This window comes from Miniopterus natalensis, chromosome 14, assembly GCF_054644295.1.
Source record: "Miniopterus natalensis isolate mMinNat1 chromosome 14, mMinNat1.hap1, whole genome shotgun sequence".
NCBI classification, from domain to species: Eukaryota; Metazoa; Chordata; class Mammalia; order Chiroptera; family Miniopteridae; genus Miniopterus; species Miniopterus natalensis.
In genome coordinates this window covers 21,983,817-21,998,182 of record NC_142094.1, presented here as the reverse complement: position 1 = coordinate 21,998,182, position 14,366 = coordinate 21,983,817, and the positions used below count along the sequence as shown (strand labels likewise).

General features: G+C 39.5%; 1 protein-coding gene across 2 annotated transcripts in view; it reads left to right on the top strand.

Moving 5' to 3' along the window:
- Nucleotides 1-14,366, top strand: part of SGPL1 (sphingosine-1-phosphate lyase 1) — a 48,654-nt gene that overhangs the window by 20,883 nt on the left and 13,405 nt on the right. For both annotated transcript variants that reach the window (XM_087824366.1, XM_016221681.2), the window contains 4 exons: nucleotides 2,336-2,403; nucleotides 5,732-5,879; nucleotides 8,197-8,273; nucleotides 9,689-9,817. In XM_087824366.1, coding sequence (XP_087680492.1) covers nucleotides 2,336-2,403; nucleotides 5,732-5,879; nucleotides 8,197-8,273; nucleotides 9,689-9,817 — 422 coding nt within the window. The remainder of the gene's footprint in view (nucleotides 1-2,335; nucleotides 2,404-5,731; nucleotides 5,880-8,196; nucleotides 8,274-9,688; nucleotides 9,818-14,366) is intronic.

Here is a 14,366-nt window from a genome sequence, read left to right as displayed (position 1 = left end):
GTTTATTGTAGAAAATCAGATATAGATAAAGCATTGGAACAAAATTAAAATCTTGCTACCTAGATCTAACCACTGCTTATGTGTCTATATTATGTGTCCATATGAAATGTAGTTTTTGCAGGTCAAAGTATTTGTCTTCCCTCCAGACACTGGGGATCGTTTTGATAGCAATGCCGTATTTTATATTGTTTTAGAACCTTGCTCATATAGAGAAGTATTCTACATATCCCTGAACAATGAAGTTATTTTTAGTGTATTGCCCTAGAGGAGTCTAAAGTCTGGCCTGGTGATAAACTTTGCTAATGTTGAAACTCTGAATTCTTTTCTGAGGGGAAAGGGTAATTCTAGAACACGGGATGGAAGCCAAGGCAGATAAGAGCTAGCAGCAGCCGGAGCAACGGGGCGGGAGGGTGGGCAGGGGTTAGCTCCGACGCTGTTCTCTCTTCCGTCTTCCTGCTCTGTGATTATCAGCTCCAATCCTTACAACTTGATGTTGATTTTTAGCTGAGATTGTCCATAGGTCATCATCAGAAGTCAGCTATGTGGTAGGAGAGTGTGATAAACTCTCCGTTTCTAGCCCTAACAACACCCTTAAGTTCTCTTAGCCTGTTTCCTCACAATAAAATGAGCGTAATAATACCTGCCTTACCTAGTCATAGGGTAATAGAAGGATTGAGTGGCATAATTTGTGTGAAAGGAATTTGTAAACTGTAAAAAGCCATGCATTGTTTTTCTTACACTGACATTTTCTATTTTATTACCTTAGCCTATTTTAATTTTCTTTCTGTACTTCTGGGGATTTTTACTTCTGAGATCATCTTTTTAGGTCGTGACCACGTGGTCTTTTCATTTTAATTTCTTCATTTCTAACCCTGTACTCTGTTCTTTTTGTCCTGCACCATGTTACCCCACCTCTTTCACCAGATTAATCTGTTCTTTCTCTTCCACCTAGTCGAATTTGGACTTTGGGCACCTGACTCAATTTGCTGATTTTTGGACCTCTTTTCACCTCATTAATTATTTCATTTATTAAATAAGAAAGCGGTTCTGAGTCTTTACGGCTTTAACATTGTTAGAGATACAGTTGACTCTTGAACAATGTGGGGTAAGAGGAGTTGAAAATCCATGTATAACTTTTGATTCCCCTAAAACTTAGAGTCCCTTACTAGGTCTAGATTCCTTATACACATTTCGGGTAACTGAAAATTTCTATTGTGCATTTGAAGCAGCATAGAGTCCTGGGTCTAAGACTAGAAGAACAAAGACTTCACTTAAATCCCTGTTCCATCACTGATTTGATCTTGGCCTTGAGCAAGTTATTACTGCTTTGACTCACTGTTGCCTTTGGATAGTATGTAGTACCTTCTGTGTCAACCTCATAATCTTGTTTCAGAGTCAGATATACTGAATGTGAATTCATTAAAGGTAGAATAGTCTGTTTCAATGCCATTATTTATAATTATTGTCATTAACAGGGTCAGAATTCCACATTTGCCCTATGTACTGCCCAACAGAATGGAGTCTGATTGGTGTCGTGATAATGAAGGCCTTTTTAGGTCCAGAAAATGTTGTTAGGATGTATGTTGAATGAGAGACTGGAGCCTAGATCCTGAAAAAAAGCAAGCATTGGTCATTTGTTTTGGGGAAGGGAAGAGAAATGTTGGGCCTTTATAAACCTTGAGAAGGTAAAAATCTCTGGAATATGTATGTCATTTGACCCAGCAGTTCTGTTTCTGGGAATTTACCCTTAGGTATTCTCTTATGTATGCAGTATGGTATGTGTTACAAGGTTATTTTAGCATGGTTTGTAGTAGCAAATGTTAGAAACAACCTGTGTTCATCAGGAAGGGACAGGTTAAATAAATTATGGTCTGTCCAATAATGAAATACTCTACAGCTATAAAAAATGAGTGAAGAAGCACTAATCTTTAAGAAAATATTCCTAAGTAGTAGTTCAAGTACAGTGCTAGAATATGCTACCTTTTGTGTAAAAGTAGAGACAGATAAGAATAGATCTTTATTCTTTCTTGTGTATGCATAAAGAAATTCTGGAAGGGTATTTTAGAAACTAACAGTGTTTACCTGGGGGTAGGATGTGGTCTGGGGGTAGATGAGAAACTTTTAACTCTTTGTGTGTATATTTATTTATTTTTACTTTTTGAACCATGTAAACAATACTTAAAAATTAAAAGGTTTTTTGTTTTGTTTTGGGTTTTTTAAAGGAAAAAAACAACCTTTGTGATTTGAGGGCAACTGGAGTTGTAGAAGGCATACTCGAATAGTTCATGCATTATGACTAGTTCATTTGGGTAATAGAACCATTTGTTTCTTTTAGGTTTGTGGTCAAGGTTTAAAAAGAAATGCTTTAAACTCATCAGGAAGATGCCTATTATTGGTCGCAAGGTAAGTGGAATCTGTATAGATCTTCCTCCCCTTCCCACCCCCATGGTCATACCTCTTTCTTTTTATGTCCCCTACCTCCAAGGAACATTTGACAGTGTTTGGAGACATCTTTGGTTGTCACAGCTGGAGGGGAATGCTATTGGCATTTAGTGGATAGTGGCCAGGGATGCTGCTAAACATTCCACAGTGCACAGGACAGTCCCCTCCCCCTCCCCCAACACACACAACAGAGAATTATTGGCTCAACATGTCAGAAGCTCCAAGATTGGGAAACCTGACTTAACCTTTTCTGTAACATAGGTGACCGAAGGAGAAAGGAGATGTCTGTCAAGAATTTGAAATTAGAAAACTTGACAGAAGTGACATGATGCTTTGGAACAATATTTGGCTGGGCTGATTTTAGATATTTATGTAGGGGTTGGGTGCTTACATGGTTCAGATCAGGGTTGGCAAACTTTCTGTGAAGGATTGGATGTGAAACATTATAGACTTTGCCGACCATCCCATGTCTGTCAGAACTCCTCAACTCTGCCCTGATAGAGGGAATGCAGCAATAGGATCATAGGTAGAGGGATGAACCTGGCTGGGCTCCAGGGAACCTTTCTTTACAGAAATAGGCGTGGGCCAGGTTTGGGTTGTAGTTTGCTGATCCCAGGTTTAGGAACTTAGATAACAGAGCTATTGTCCTGCTCTTTGTACCTATCCATAGTCTAGTATGTTCCCTTCACTGTATCTTCTCTGCCCTCACCCACTCTGAGGATAAGATCGTCACCTCTGTACCCTTCCCACAGGCCCTTTATCACAGATGAAGATAAGCAGGACAGGCCCCATTGCAGGCTTTAAGGCAGGCAAACAAGTTCTTGATGTCTTCATATCCCCCAGCACCCTGCCCTTCACTCCTTCCTTTTACTTTTGGCTTTCAGTTACCTTTCCTGCCAGACCAGCAAAGATTTGAGTTATCTTTAGCCTTTGACTGAAACCCATTCAGAGCACTGTATAAATTCTCCCAAACTATGTCATATCAAGCTCATTTCCTGTGGAGAAGTAGAAGTAATTATTGGAATGGAGATGGGGCATAAGAGTAGATAGATAAGGCTTTCTTGTGACCTCAAATTATATTAAGCCCCCAAATTAAATCTACTTTGGTCCTTATAGAATAAGGGTAGGGAAGAGAATGGATGGACTGGCTCACAGAGGATAATAGCATTTCCTCTTACAGTCCCTGTAGTTTTTCTGCCCTTATGCTTCATGCTTTTCTCTTTCAATTTCAGATTTTGAGATAATGCTAGGGTTTCAGAACCCATTCCTTTCTTTTCTTAATCCTCACCTGAGGATGTTTTTTCCATTGCTTTTCAGGGAGAGTGGGGAGGGAGAGAGAGAAACATCAATGTGAGAGAGACACATTGATTGGTTGCCTCCCGCAGGTGCCCCGACTGGGGCCGGGGATCCAGCCTGTAACCGAGGTTCATGCCCCTGACCAGGAATGGAACCCGGGACCCTTCAGTCCATGGGCTGACACTGTAACCACTGAGCCAAACCAGCCAGGGCAGAACCCATTCTTAAATTTATAAACTAACAGAATTGGAAGGGACTTAGAAACTATATAATTAATCACCTTTCATATTTTAGAAACAGATTTTGAGGCTCAGAGACAAGAAGTTATTTGTTTTGAGTGAACATTTTTGTATCCATCTCATTGATTCACTTACGTTCACTTACTGAGCACATGCTTAGTGTCAGGTACTATCCTGGGTGCTGGGGATATAGTAGTGAATAAGACCAAGTCTTTCCTCTGTGGAACTTATATGTCAGTAGGAAAGACAAAGAAGTAAACAAATATATAAAATTTCTTTTTGAAATAGATGGTGTGAAGAAATTAAAATGTGATAGTGGTTCTGAGGCAAGAATTAGGGGTGGGAAGCACTTGCTTTGCTTTCTAAGATAACTCTCAACATCACTTTTTGTCTGTTTTATGTTATTATAACAGCGTAGTTTGTGCATGGAAGTTAAACTTCCATAGTTTGTTCCTGTTGCACGGTCGCCACTTATGCAGTGTAATTTTTTATTTACAACTTAAATATTATCTTCATGTTCATCACATGCCCTGGCATTGCCCAAGAATGTGGTCTCTCGTACCTGCCAGTGCCTGACTGATAGAGTGCTGTAGACATGTTTTAAAGGAGTGGCTTTCCCTGTGCCTTCACTGAGGGCCACATCTAAGAAGATCCTCTTGGATTCTAGTCATCCACAGCTCGAGATGAGAGAATTTGAGCGTTTGGATTGAGAGCGTGGGCATCTTGCTGAAACCACATCACTGTAACACACAAACTGTAGCCACTCATCCCTAAACCTACCACCCACGCATCTCTTATCACAGATAGCAGCCCCTGCCATTCTACCTCCTTACTCTGCTCCCCCCATCCCCCATCCGGCCCTAGCACTTTACATTACCTGACTTCTGTTTTCTGTCTCTGCTGCAACAAATAAGCTTCATGGAAACAGGATTGTTCTTCACTGTGTAACGACTCTGTTTGTTTTGTTCACTGTGTGTTCCTGGCCCATAGTAGTAGTTTAACAAATATTTATTGAGTGGGTGAATGAGTAAAAGAAAATGTCCCAGAAACTATCGCCATGAGGACGGAAAATAAATAACCGTAGTTATTTCTAAGTGAAATAGCAGAACGTACTTTTAACTCCTCCTGGCCCTTAAGGGTCAAACAGTACAAGCTGTTAATAGCCTGAGGAGATAGGATGCAGTGTTCCTGGCACTTCCCAGGATGTCACAAGCTAAAATGGGGGGGCGTTGTGCAGGGCCTCCAGATTCCTCCCACACTCTGTACATGTGTTTTGAAGGAGCTCATCACTTGGCACAAGCACCAGAATCCCTTTTACTGCTGCTTGCCCTTTTTCTGGCGACTGTTTGACTGTTAGCGGCTCTACCTTTGTGTTTTTAGTGGCTACACTGTAGCTGCTGCCAGGGCAAGAACAAGGTCCAAATATTGCCCTCAAAGAAGTGCTGATATTAGCAGATGCAAACCAAGTAAAGCAGTGGTGATGCTGACATGGCAGAGGAAGGGGGGGTAGATCGAGTGCATTTTGACCTTAAGAGAGAAAGTTGACTTTTCAGACTTCTAAGAAAGTGTTGCACATGCTAGAAAATAGTTGCACAAACTGTCACCATATCTGTTTAAGAATAAATACCCTCCCTTTTCTGTATTTATGTGGTGCCCAGCCTTTGGCAGTTGACCTGGTGTCATAACTTTTTCTTCTATTCCCTGTACTGTGTTCTTCCATCTCCTTGTTAATGCTGTCTTTCTTACCTTTGGAGATCCAAGATGAGTTGAACAAGGCCAAGGATGATATTAGCAAGAACATGTCATTTCTGAAAGTGGACAAAGACTATGTGAAAGTTCTGCCATCTCAAGGTCTGAGCTCGTCTGCAGTTCTGGAGAAGCTCAAGGAGTACAGTTCTATGGGTATGGTTCTTGACAAATGCATGCTACCTACTTCAGGAACCTGGCTGGGGTGGTCAGTTAATGTTTGTGAAGGTTAGAACAGTTCATCCCTGGTACTTAACACTCTCAGGAGGGCCCACTCCCTTTCTCAAACATTGACTTTCATATTTTAAAAATTATATTTAGATTTATCCTTCATCCATAAAAGAAACAAATCTCAGAGATAGTGGAACTTGGTTCTGTTTCCTTTTGTAAACCTGAATAAAACAGATATATTTGTTCTTTAAAAAGGTAATAAGTGTAATAAAAATGAAATACAGACCCATTATAGAAATTGCAAAATCTTTGTAAAGGCAAAAAAGAAAATAAAAAGCCACTATAATTCCTTCATTAAAAGATAAACACAGATTATATATATATATCAGAATGTTAATAAAGTTTTTATGTAATAGACACACACACGTATATACCTGCATGAGAAAGGGTAAATGTGCCAAGTACAAGTAGCTTCATGTTTAAGAGTACAGACCATGGAATCAGCCTGGATTCACACCCTGGTTTGACCTCTTAAGGTGTTACCTTGGGTGAGTTACTTCACTTCTCTGTGCTTCAAATTGCCTCTCTTTATAATGGGCATAATAATAATAATACTTAAAAGGATGATTATAGAGACTGAATGAGATCATACATGTAAATGTATAATACCTGGCATTATAGTAAGTGCTCAATAAATGTTAATTATTATGAACATAAATGCATGTTTGTTACAGTTTAAAGTCATATTATGGATACCTTTTAAAAGTAGAAATTTTAATTTGGCATAATTTCACATTTATAGAAAATTTGCAAAGATAATACAGAGATTTCCTATATATCCCTTACCCAGCTTCTCCTGATTTTAACATTTAAAATAACATTTATCAAAACTAAAAATTTAACATTGGCACAGTTCTATTAAATGAACTATAAATTCTATTCTGATTTCACTAGTTTTTCCACTAATGTCCTTTTTTATGTTCTAGGATCCAACCCAGTATACCACATTGTATTTCAAAAAATACATTTTAAAATGTTTAATTGAAATGTGCTGAGTTTTTGACATTGGCTGGTACAAAATTAGGTACAGTTCAAGATTTATAGATGATATAAAGCTGGGATTAGCACTTTGATACCTGTGTATTAAGGATTTCTGTGACTATGAGGGCTGGTTGCTGCCACCATATTGCCTTCCCTTCCATTTTTAAGTCGCTGTCCATTGCCATACTCTATAGCAGCGGTAACAGAACAGGAAATGAAACCATGTATCCTATTTTTGAAAGTCTGGTGGCCTCAGATCTGAACACACCTGGTACAGAGCAGTGTCCTCTAACAAAAGGGGAAAGTCAAGCTGTCAGCAAGCCAGAGTTCGGCAAATTGCATGAGGTTGAGGGATTGGTCTGGATATTCACTACTCAGTCCTCTGCTCTCTTGTTGGAGCCAAGGATCTTTGCTTTGTGGAGCCCATGGCTCTAGTCTTTAATTAGTGTGTTTCTGTAATAGCTTTCTCACTACTCACTTTCAATAGGGCACAGCCATATTGTAGCAAAAGGGACCTGAGACACCCACATTAGCAGATTTGTTGGTATAACATAGAGCGTATAATGTGGAACCTCAGACAGGAAGTGGAAGGTTGGGGTCTTACCTTCTGATCAGGAACCTTTCCTGTGAGCTTCATCCCTGTGGTGGCTGTTCCTGATCCTGGATGTAACAGAGAATGCTGCTGGAAGCAGGCTAATTCTGTGTGGGTTTTCAGACTCGTCTGAAGGAGGAGCCCCTGAGACTAAGCTATCTCATTGTGGCTCTAGTCATGGATGCAGTTCCCTGACTCGAGCCCTGATGATTGTGTACTGAAACTTCACTTTTGTGTTGCCCTTCTCTGCCAGCCCTGCTAATAACAGTTCTCACACTTCCTGTGATTAGATAGGAAGGGAAGGAAGAAAGAAGGAAGCATTGCTGAAAAAGGTCAAGCTAAGCCGTGCAGAGAACAGAAAATGAGTATATAGATGGAGGAAAATTGTTCTACTGTTGGAAGGCAGTTGGGGAGAGGACAGCATATTTACTGTACTAGGTGCTGTGGGTATCTTTCAGACTGTTGTTGATACTAATTGATGATCTTTATTTTACTGTAGTACCTCTATTGGAATTTTTTTCTTTCTTGACGTAAGGACACCTTTGGATTTCCACTCAAACTTCTTTTTTCTTTCATACTCGGGTTTCTTTGCATTTATTCTTTTTAGAATCTACCGGTCTTCCCGAAAGTTTCTGCTTACTGACCCAGTGGTGTTAACTTTCTTTGCAGATGTCTTGTGGCAAGAAGGGAGAGCCTCTGGAGCGGTGTACAGTGGGGAGGAGAAGCTCACCGAGCTCCTTGTGAAGGTGAGTGCCCTGTACTTGAGGGGAGTGCATGTGGTCTATGCCACTTCATGTCACCTCATTTGTGTCAAGTTTTGTAATATAAATGTCACTTAAGAAAAATTGGTTGTTAAAATAAAACTAAAGAAGTTTACAAAGTTTCTCCTCACCCAAACAGGTGAACATGTATAATATTGTCAAATACATCTTCAATCTGTAGTAAAGTTAAATGTTGTTTATGTTTCCAGGCTTTATTGACCCCCTGTAGAAGGCAGATTAATGGGGAAGAGGTAGCGTTTGAGCTTATTAATAATAAGACATATTTTGTTTGATAAGAAGAGACAAGGGATAGAAACTTGGTCATAATTTCCTATGCTACCTCTCAAGTCAGATGATTTGAGAATGAGCATGGTTTTACTTATAATGAAAATAATTCTCATTTTTTTGTTGACTTTAGAATTGCCTTTAGCATCTATTTCTAGTCGGATTTATTTTTGAAATCCCACTTTGTCATATAAAATTGTCATTGACTGATGGTCTCAGGTCTTTGTGTTTGATTATTATAATCATGAAACTGCTTATAGCTTACTAAATATTACAGGTTTTGCTCAGCTGTATCATGACATAATGCTCCAATCTTATTTCTTTGTTTAAAAATCCTTCAGTGGCTTCCTATCATTTGCAGAATAAAGTACAAGCTGCTTATGAGGCAGAAAATACAAGTCCTTTCATGACCCAGCTCCCCCCTAGTTTTTGCAACCACTCCTGTTACTTTCCCACGTAAACACTAAGGCCTGCCTTTTCTTTTTACAGAGGACACCTTGCTCTTATGTTGTTTGCCTTTCTCTCCTTCACTCCACCTGTTCTAAATGATGAATTCCCATTTATCTCTCAAGGTTCCACTCAGCAGATGTCTCCAGACCTCTCAGGATGTTCATTATCCCTCTCTAAGGCCCCTTACCTTCATGTGCGCACATCTGGTATTGCAGTTAGAACAGTAGTTGCTTTGTGCCAGACACTCCACTAAGTGCTTTGCATGCGTTATGTTATTTGCTTATCGCTAGAACCCTATCAGATCAGTACCTTAATTATTCCTTTTAGCATATGAGAAAACTGAGCCACAGAGAGGTTATTTATCCTGAAATTACACAGCTAGAAGTGACAGGGAAGGCTAAACCTTCAAACCGAGTCTGCTTGGTGTTTTAGTCTGTGCTTTTAACCACATTTATACTTCCTCTCCTACCACACTGTAAAATAATTTATTTGCATGTCTGTCTCCTCCACTACATTTTGATCTTCTTTAGGTTGGGGAACATATATTACCATTTTTCCAGTTTCTACTGTTGTGCCTGACACCTAGAAACTTTTGTTTAGTGTATGATTCTTTGTCCTGTACAGTGTAATAGTCTCACTTCATATCTGCTCGCATTCCTTTGCAGGCTTATGGAGATTTTGCATGGAGTAATCCCCTGCATCCAGATATCTTCCCAGGACTACGCAAGATAGAGGCAGAGATTGTGAGGATAGCGTGTTCCCTTTTCAATGGGGGACCAGATTCCTGTGGATGTGTAAGTATATGCAAGTGGCATCCAGTAATCTTTTTTTTAAGCTTAAAACAATAGAATTTACTTAGAACATTTTACTTTTTTAATTACACAAGTGATATGTGATTATTGTGGAAAGATTCAGATTAACAATAATTTAAAAATACTGCTTGTAATTTTGTAATTCATAAGATATCAACGTTTTGGCATATATTCTTCTAGATATTTTTCTCGAATTTTTTACTTTGAAAAACTTTAAACTTACATAAAGTTGCTAGAATAGTTTAAAGAACACCCTAGATTCACTAAATATATTTTGCCCTATCTGCTCTCTGCTCCTTTCTCTCCCTCCCTTTCTTCCACCCACCCCACCCAGCTTCCTACCCATTTACTTATATAATTTTGTTGAACCATCTCACAGTTTTTATGTGTTTTTTTTAAGATGAAGAGAATCTTTTTTTAAAAAAAAGTTTTTACTGATTTTAGAGAGAGAAACATCAAAGTGAGAGAGAAACATTCATCAGCTGACTCCTGCAAGCCCCCTACTGGGGATGGAACCCAAAAACCTGGGCACGTGTCCTATCCAGGAATGGAATCGTTGACCTTTTGGTGCATGGGACATTTAACCAACTGAGCCACATTGGCCAGGGCTCATAGGTTTTTTTATATACTTTCTTGTTTTACTTGAGCTGGAAGTTTACTTTCTGATTTTGCTATAAATCGAATTTCATTTAGTTGGTTTAGCAATAAAGGAAGAGGGTTATATATTTAAGACACACATGTTTCAACTGTTCTTTCCATTAGACATTTGTTTGTTTTCCTAAACTTTGATTGATAACTTCTGTTTAGATTTGTTGCTACAAGCTGATACTGTCTTCTTTGAAAAAATGAAATCTCAGCTTATGCAGGATAGAGAGTTAGATTTAATGCAGTGTGCTGTAATGGTAACCTAGAGGTGCTAACCCTATCAGATACTTTTATAATTATTAGAAAGTCTGCAAATTTAATTATCAAAGAGCCCGTCCAAAGACAGTAACATTTAATAGTTACTTTTTTGTTTTTCCTAGTAAGCTGTATTGTTTTACTATTATGTTGGCACCATGGTAAATCAACATGTTCAAATATTCAGTAGCTAGCAGAACTGGTATTCATGGCATTCATTTCCCAAAGATAATTCCAAAACGTTTACAAACTGAACCAATAATGGATTCCCTTACGGTGTTTTGATGAACACAGTGCCATAGAGGGGAGATGATGATATACTTACAGTATGTAGGTATTCTCCTGTGCCCTTAGACGATGAACTTTTAAGAGACCAAAGGTTAAACCAGCACAAAACAGTTTGGCCTTACCCAGTAAAGTTGAAGATACACGTCTTATGACCCTGAAATTCTGCAACTCAGGATATATCTTAGAAAAACATAGGTATATCAGGGTAGATGTATATTCATAGCAGTATTGTTCATGATAGCTAAAATCTGGAAACAATTCAAATGTCTATCAACAGTAGAGTGATACATTGTAGGATATTATGTGTGCTTCTGTCTGTTCTGGTTGTTACTCAAAGTGATGCCCAAATTGCTCCATTTTTGGCCAGTGGGAGCTTTCTAATTTTGGCTCCTGGGCCCTTTTGTGAGACTTTGTAAGCTCCCATTCTTTTTTTTTTTTGTGGACAAAATACTTTTATTATTCCATGTTCATCTTGTACATTTATGCTCTAGACCCAGAGTCAGCCATTTGTCCAAGGAACCCTGGTTCATTTATAACTATGTAAAATATTTACATGGTTTCTAAGTCAAATTAATGAGAACAAGATAGATTTTAAAACATTGACTAGAAAAAAAATACAGAGAGACAAATAAATAGTACAAAAGAGAAGAAACATGAAGGATAGAGTGAGAAGGGCTAAAACAGGGTTTAAAGCAGCCAGAAAGAAAACCTACCTGTAAAGATGAAACTATTAGAACAACTGATATTCTCAATAGCAGCAGTGGCTGGGGTGGTTGGGGGTAGATGAAAAGACTGGCTGTGAGAACTGGCCATTGTTGGAGCTGTGTGATCAGCTGGTTTTATTAATTCCCTCTTTAGTTGTGTCTAATCTACACTTCAATCTTCCATTGGGTTTTAAAATTTTGTTTACTGTATTTTTCATTCTCAAGAATTCTGTTTGGTTTGTTTGTTTATTTATTTATTTATTTAATCCTTACTCAGGGACATGCTTAGAGACAGGGAGGGAGGGAGGGAGGGAAGGAGAAACATGGAAACATCAATGAGTGGCCTTTTGTAGGCGCCCCAACCAGGGATCAAACCCACAACCCAGGTATGTGCCCTGCTCAGGAATCAGACCAGCAACCCTTCGGTGCACAGAAGGACATTCAACCAACTGAGCTACTCTGGCCCGGCTCTTCTGTCTGTCTGTCTGTCTGTCTGTTTGTTTGTTTGTTTGTTTTGTAAATCTGCTTGGTGGTTTTTATTGTCCCTTGGCTTGTAGTTTACTTAAGTGTTTTGTTCATAGTGACTTGATATTCCCTCCTGACGGTTCCATTGTTCATGAGCCTGCCTTTCTGTTCCTGCTGGTTTTATTCATGTCATCTTGTATTCTTACAGTTTCATTTTGTTTTTTACTGTAAACTACTCATTTTCCTGGGAGCTTAACTTTGAGGCCTAGAGTGAAGTTAGTTCTTCCAGAAAAGGTCTGTAATTACTTTGTTGTCGCTGGGGAGTTGCTGGGAAGTGCTACCATGCTGGAACCAATTGCAGTCCAGTTCTCAGCTCAGTTTTGCACTGCAGAGGTAGTGTGAGTTCAGACCACAAGCTCACATGAAAGGTGTCTCGTTAGGTCCTTACTTTTCTTTACCCAAGCAACAGGGTTGAGAAAAGCAGTTTTTCTTGCTGTCCCTTTCTGTTCCAGTGGGATTTGTTTCTTGCACCCTGCAGACTGTGGGCATAATTCCATTTTCCCCAGCCACTTCCCTTCCCGTTAACCTCCTTACTTTGGGCAGGCCTTAAATTTACCTCCTGTTCCTGAGTTGCAGAGGGAGTTTAGGTCTCTAGGGGCTGGAAGCCACCCTTAGGGTTAAAGCTGGCTTTGGCACTCGCTTATCTTGTAGGATTCTTGGTTTTGCTTTGTTTGCATATATTCTTTTATGTTAGCACAGTGGTGGATATAAAAAAAAATGTAATGTTTGTTTTATCAGGCTTTTTAGTTGTTTCAGGTAAGAGGGTTGCCCGAGGCGTATAATCTGTATCGCTGGAAATAGAAGTTCCATAATTGTGTGTTTTTCCCACGTGAGAGACCTTTGTGTACTTGGAAAGCCTTTTTACGCCAAATGTCTCCCCCGTGTTTTTCCTAGGTTACTCGCTGTTCCTTAGAGAACATGGTTTCCAGACAGGTTGCCAGCCGTTCCCGTCATTCTCTGACTAACCAGATGGGCACAGTCCTCCAAATGGAGTGACATTGAGCTTGCAGTCTCTTTCTTATCTGGGCTCACTAAACGTACCTTAAACCTTCCCTCTAAGTCAGTCTTTATGCTCAGCGTGTTCATTTTGTTCCTTGCGGCTTCTCCGCATTTACTGGCTCTGTATTGGTGTTGTTTGGCACTTTGTCTTTAAGGTCTGCAGTCTCGTTTTGTTACTCTGGCTTCCGGCCTTTCAGCTCTTGTTTTCTTGAGCTCTTGCTCTTGTGATACCATCCTGCAGTGAGAAACAGTTAGGAGGGATTTCCTGCTGTTCCTTAGGTTTGGAGCTGGGCCTTTATTTTGCACACTACTTTTTTCTTTGTATTTGCTTGCATTGTTACCGTGCCATTTTCTTTCACCTTGGCTCATGCTCTCTAGACCTTCTATTTGTTCTGATGCACGGTGGGTGATTTCTCATCTGAGAGTACTTGGTTGAGGCAGGGCTCAGATAAAGCTTTGTTTCACCTGTATTTCAATATATCTAGGTCTTGTCTTCTGAGAGTTTGTTAAAAGTTAATTACCAGAGTTCACACTGCCTAGTTGGAAGAGAAGAGTACCCTTTGGGCTTTGATTATTTCTTTAACCCATTCTGTATTCCTGCAGTCTTCACTTCAAAGAATCAGTCAAGGTTGTTCTCTTTCCATTTTGCTTGTATCTTCCTAGCCACCATGTTTACCCCTCTGAAGATCAGGAGAGAAAATAAGGAAAGCCCTTCCATTTGCTTCTCTGAAGATTTGGGGGTGTTAATGAAAATTCTCAGGATTTTGCTGACTCACCTGGAGAATATCCAGGGTTTAGGAGAGGGATTAGGAACTGTGTTTTGCTCTCTGCTGTGGATTGGAGGCTTGTTTCTTTTTTCCATTGCCAGTATTTGAAGTTGATTGCATCAGATTATCTCTTTTCCTTGTTTGGTTGTTGGTGCATGTTTTTACCACTTTTTTCCTTCATTCTTACAGGTATTGGGAAAGAGAAAATCTGTGAAGTAGTTAGCCTTCCATCCTAATCCAGAAGTCCAGCACTAGGGTATTTGTGTTTTGTTTTTGCTTAGGGACAATTAAGCCGTGCTTCTCTCATTATGATCTTTTTCAGTGGGTGTGTCAGGGCTCAGGAGAAGG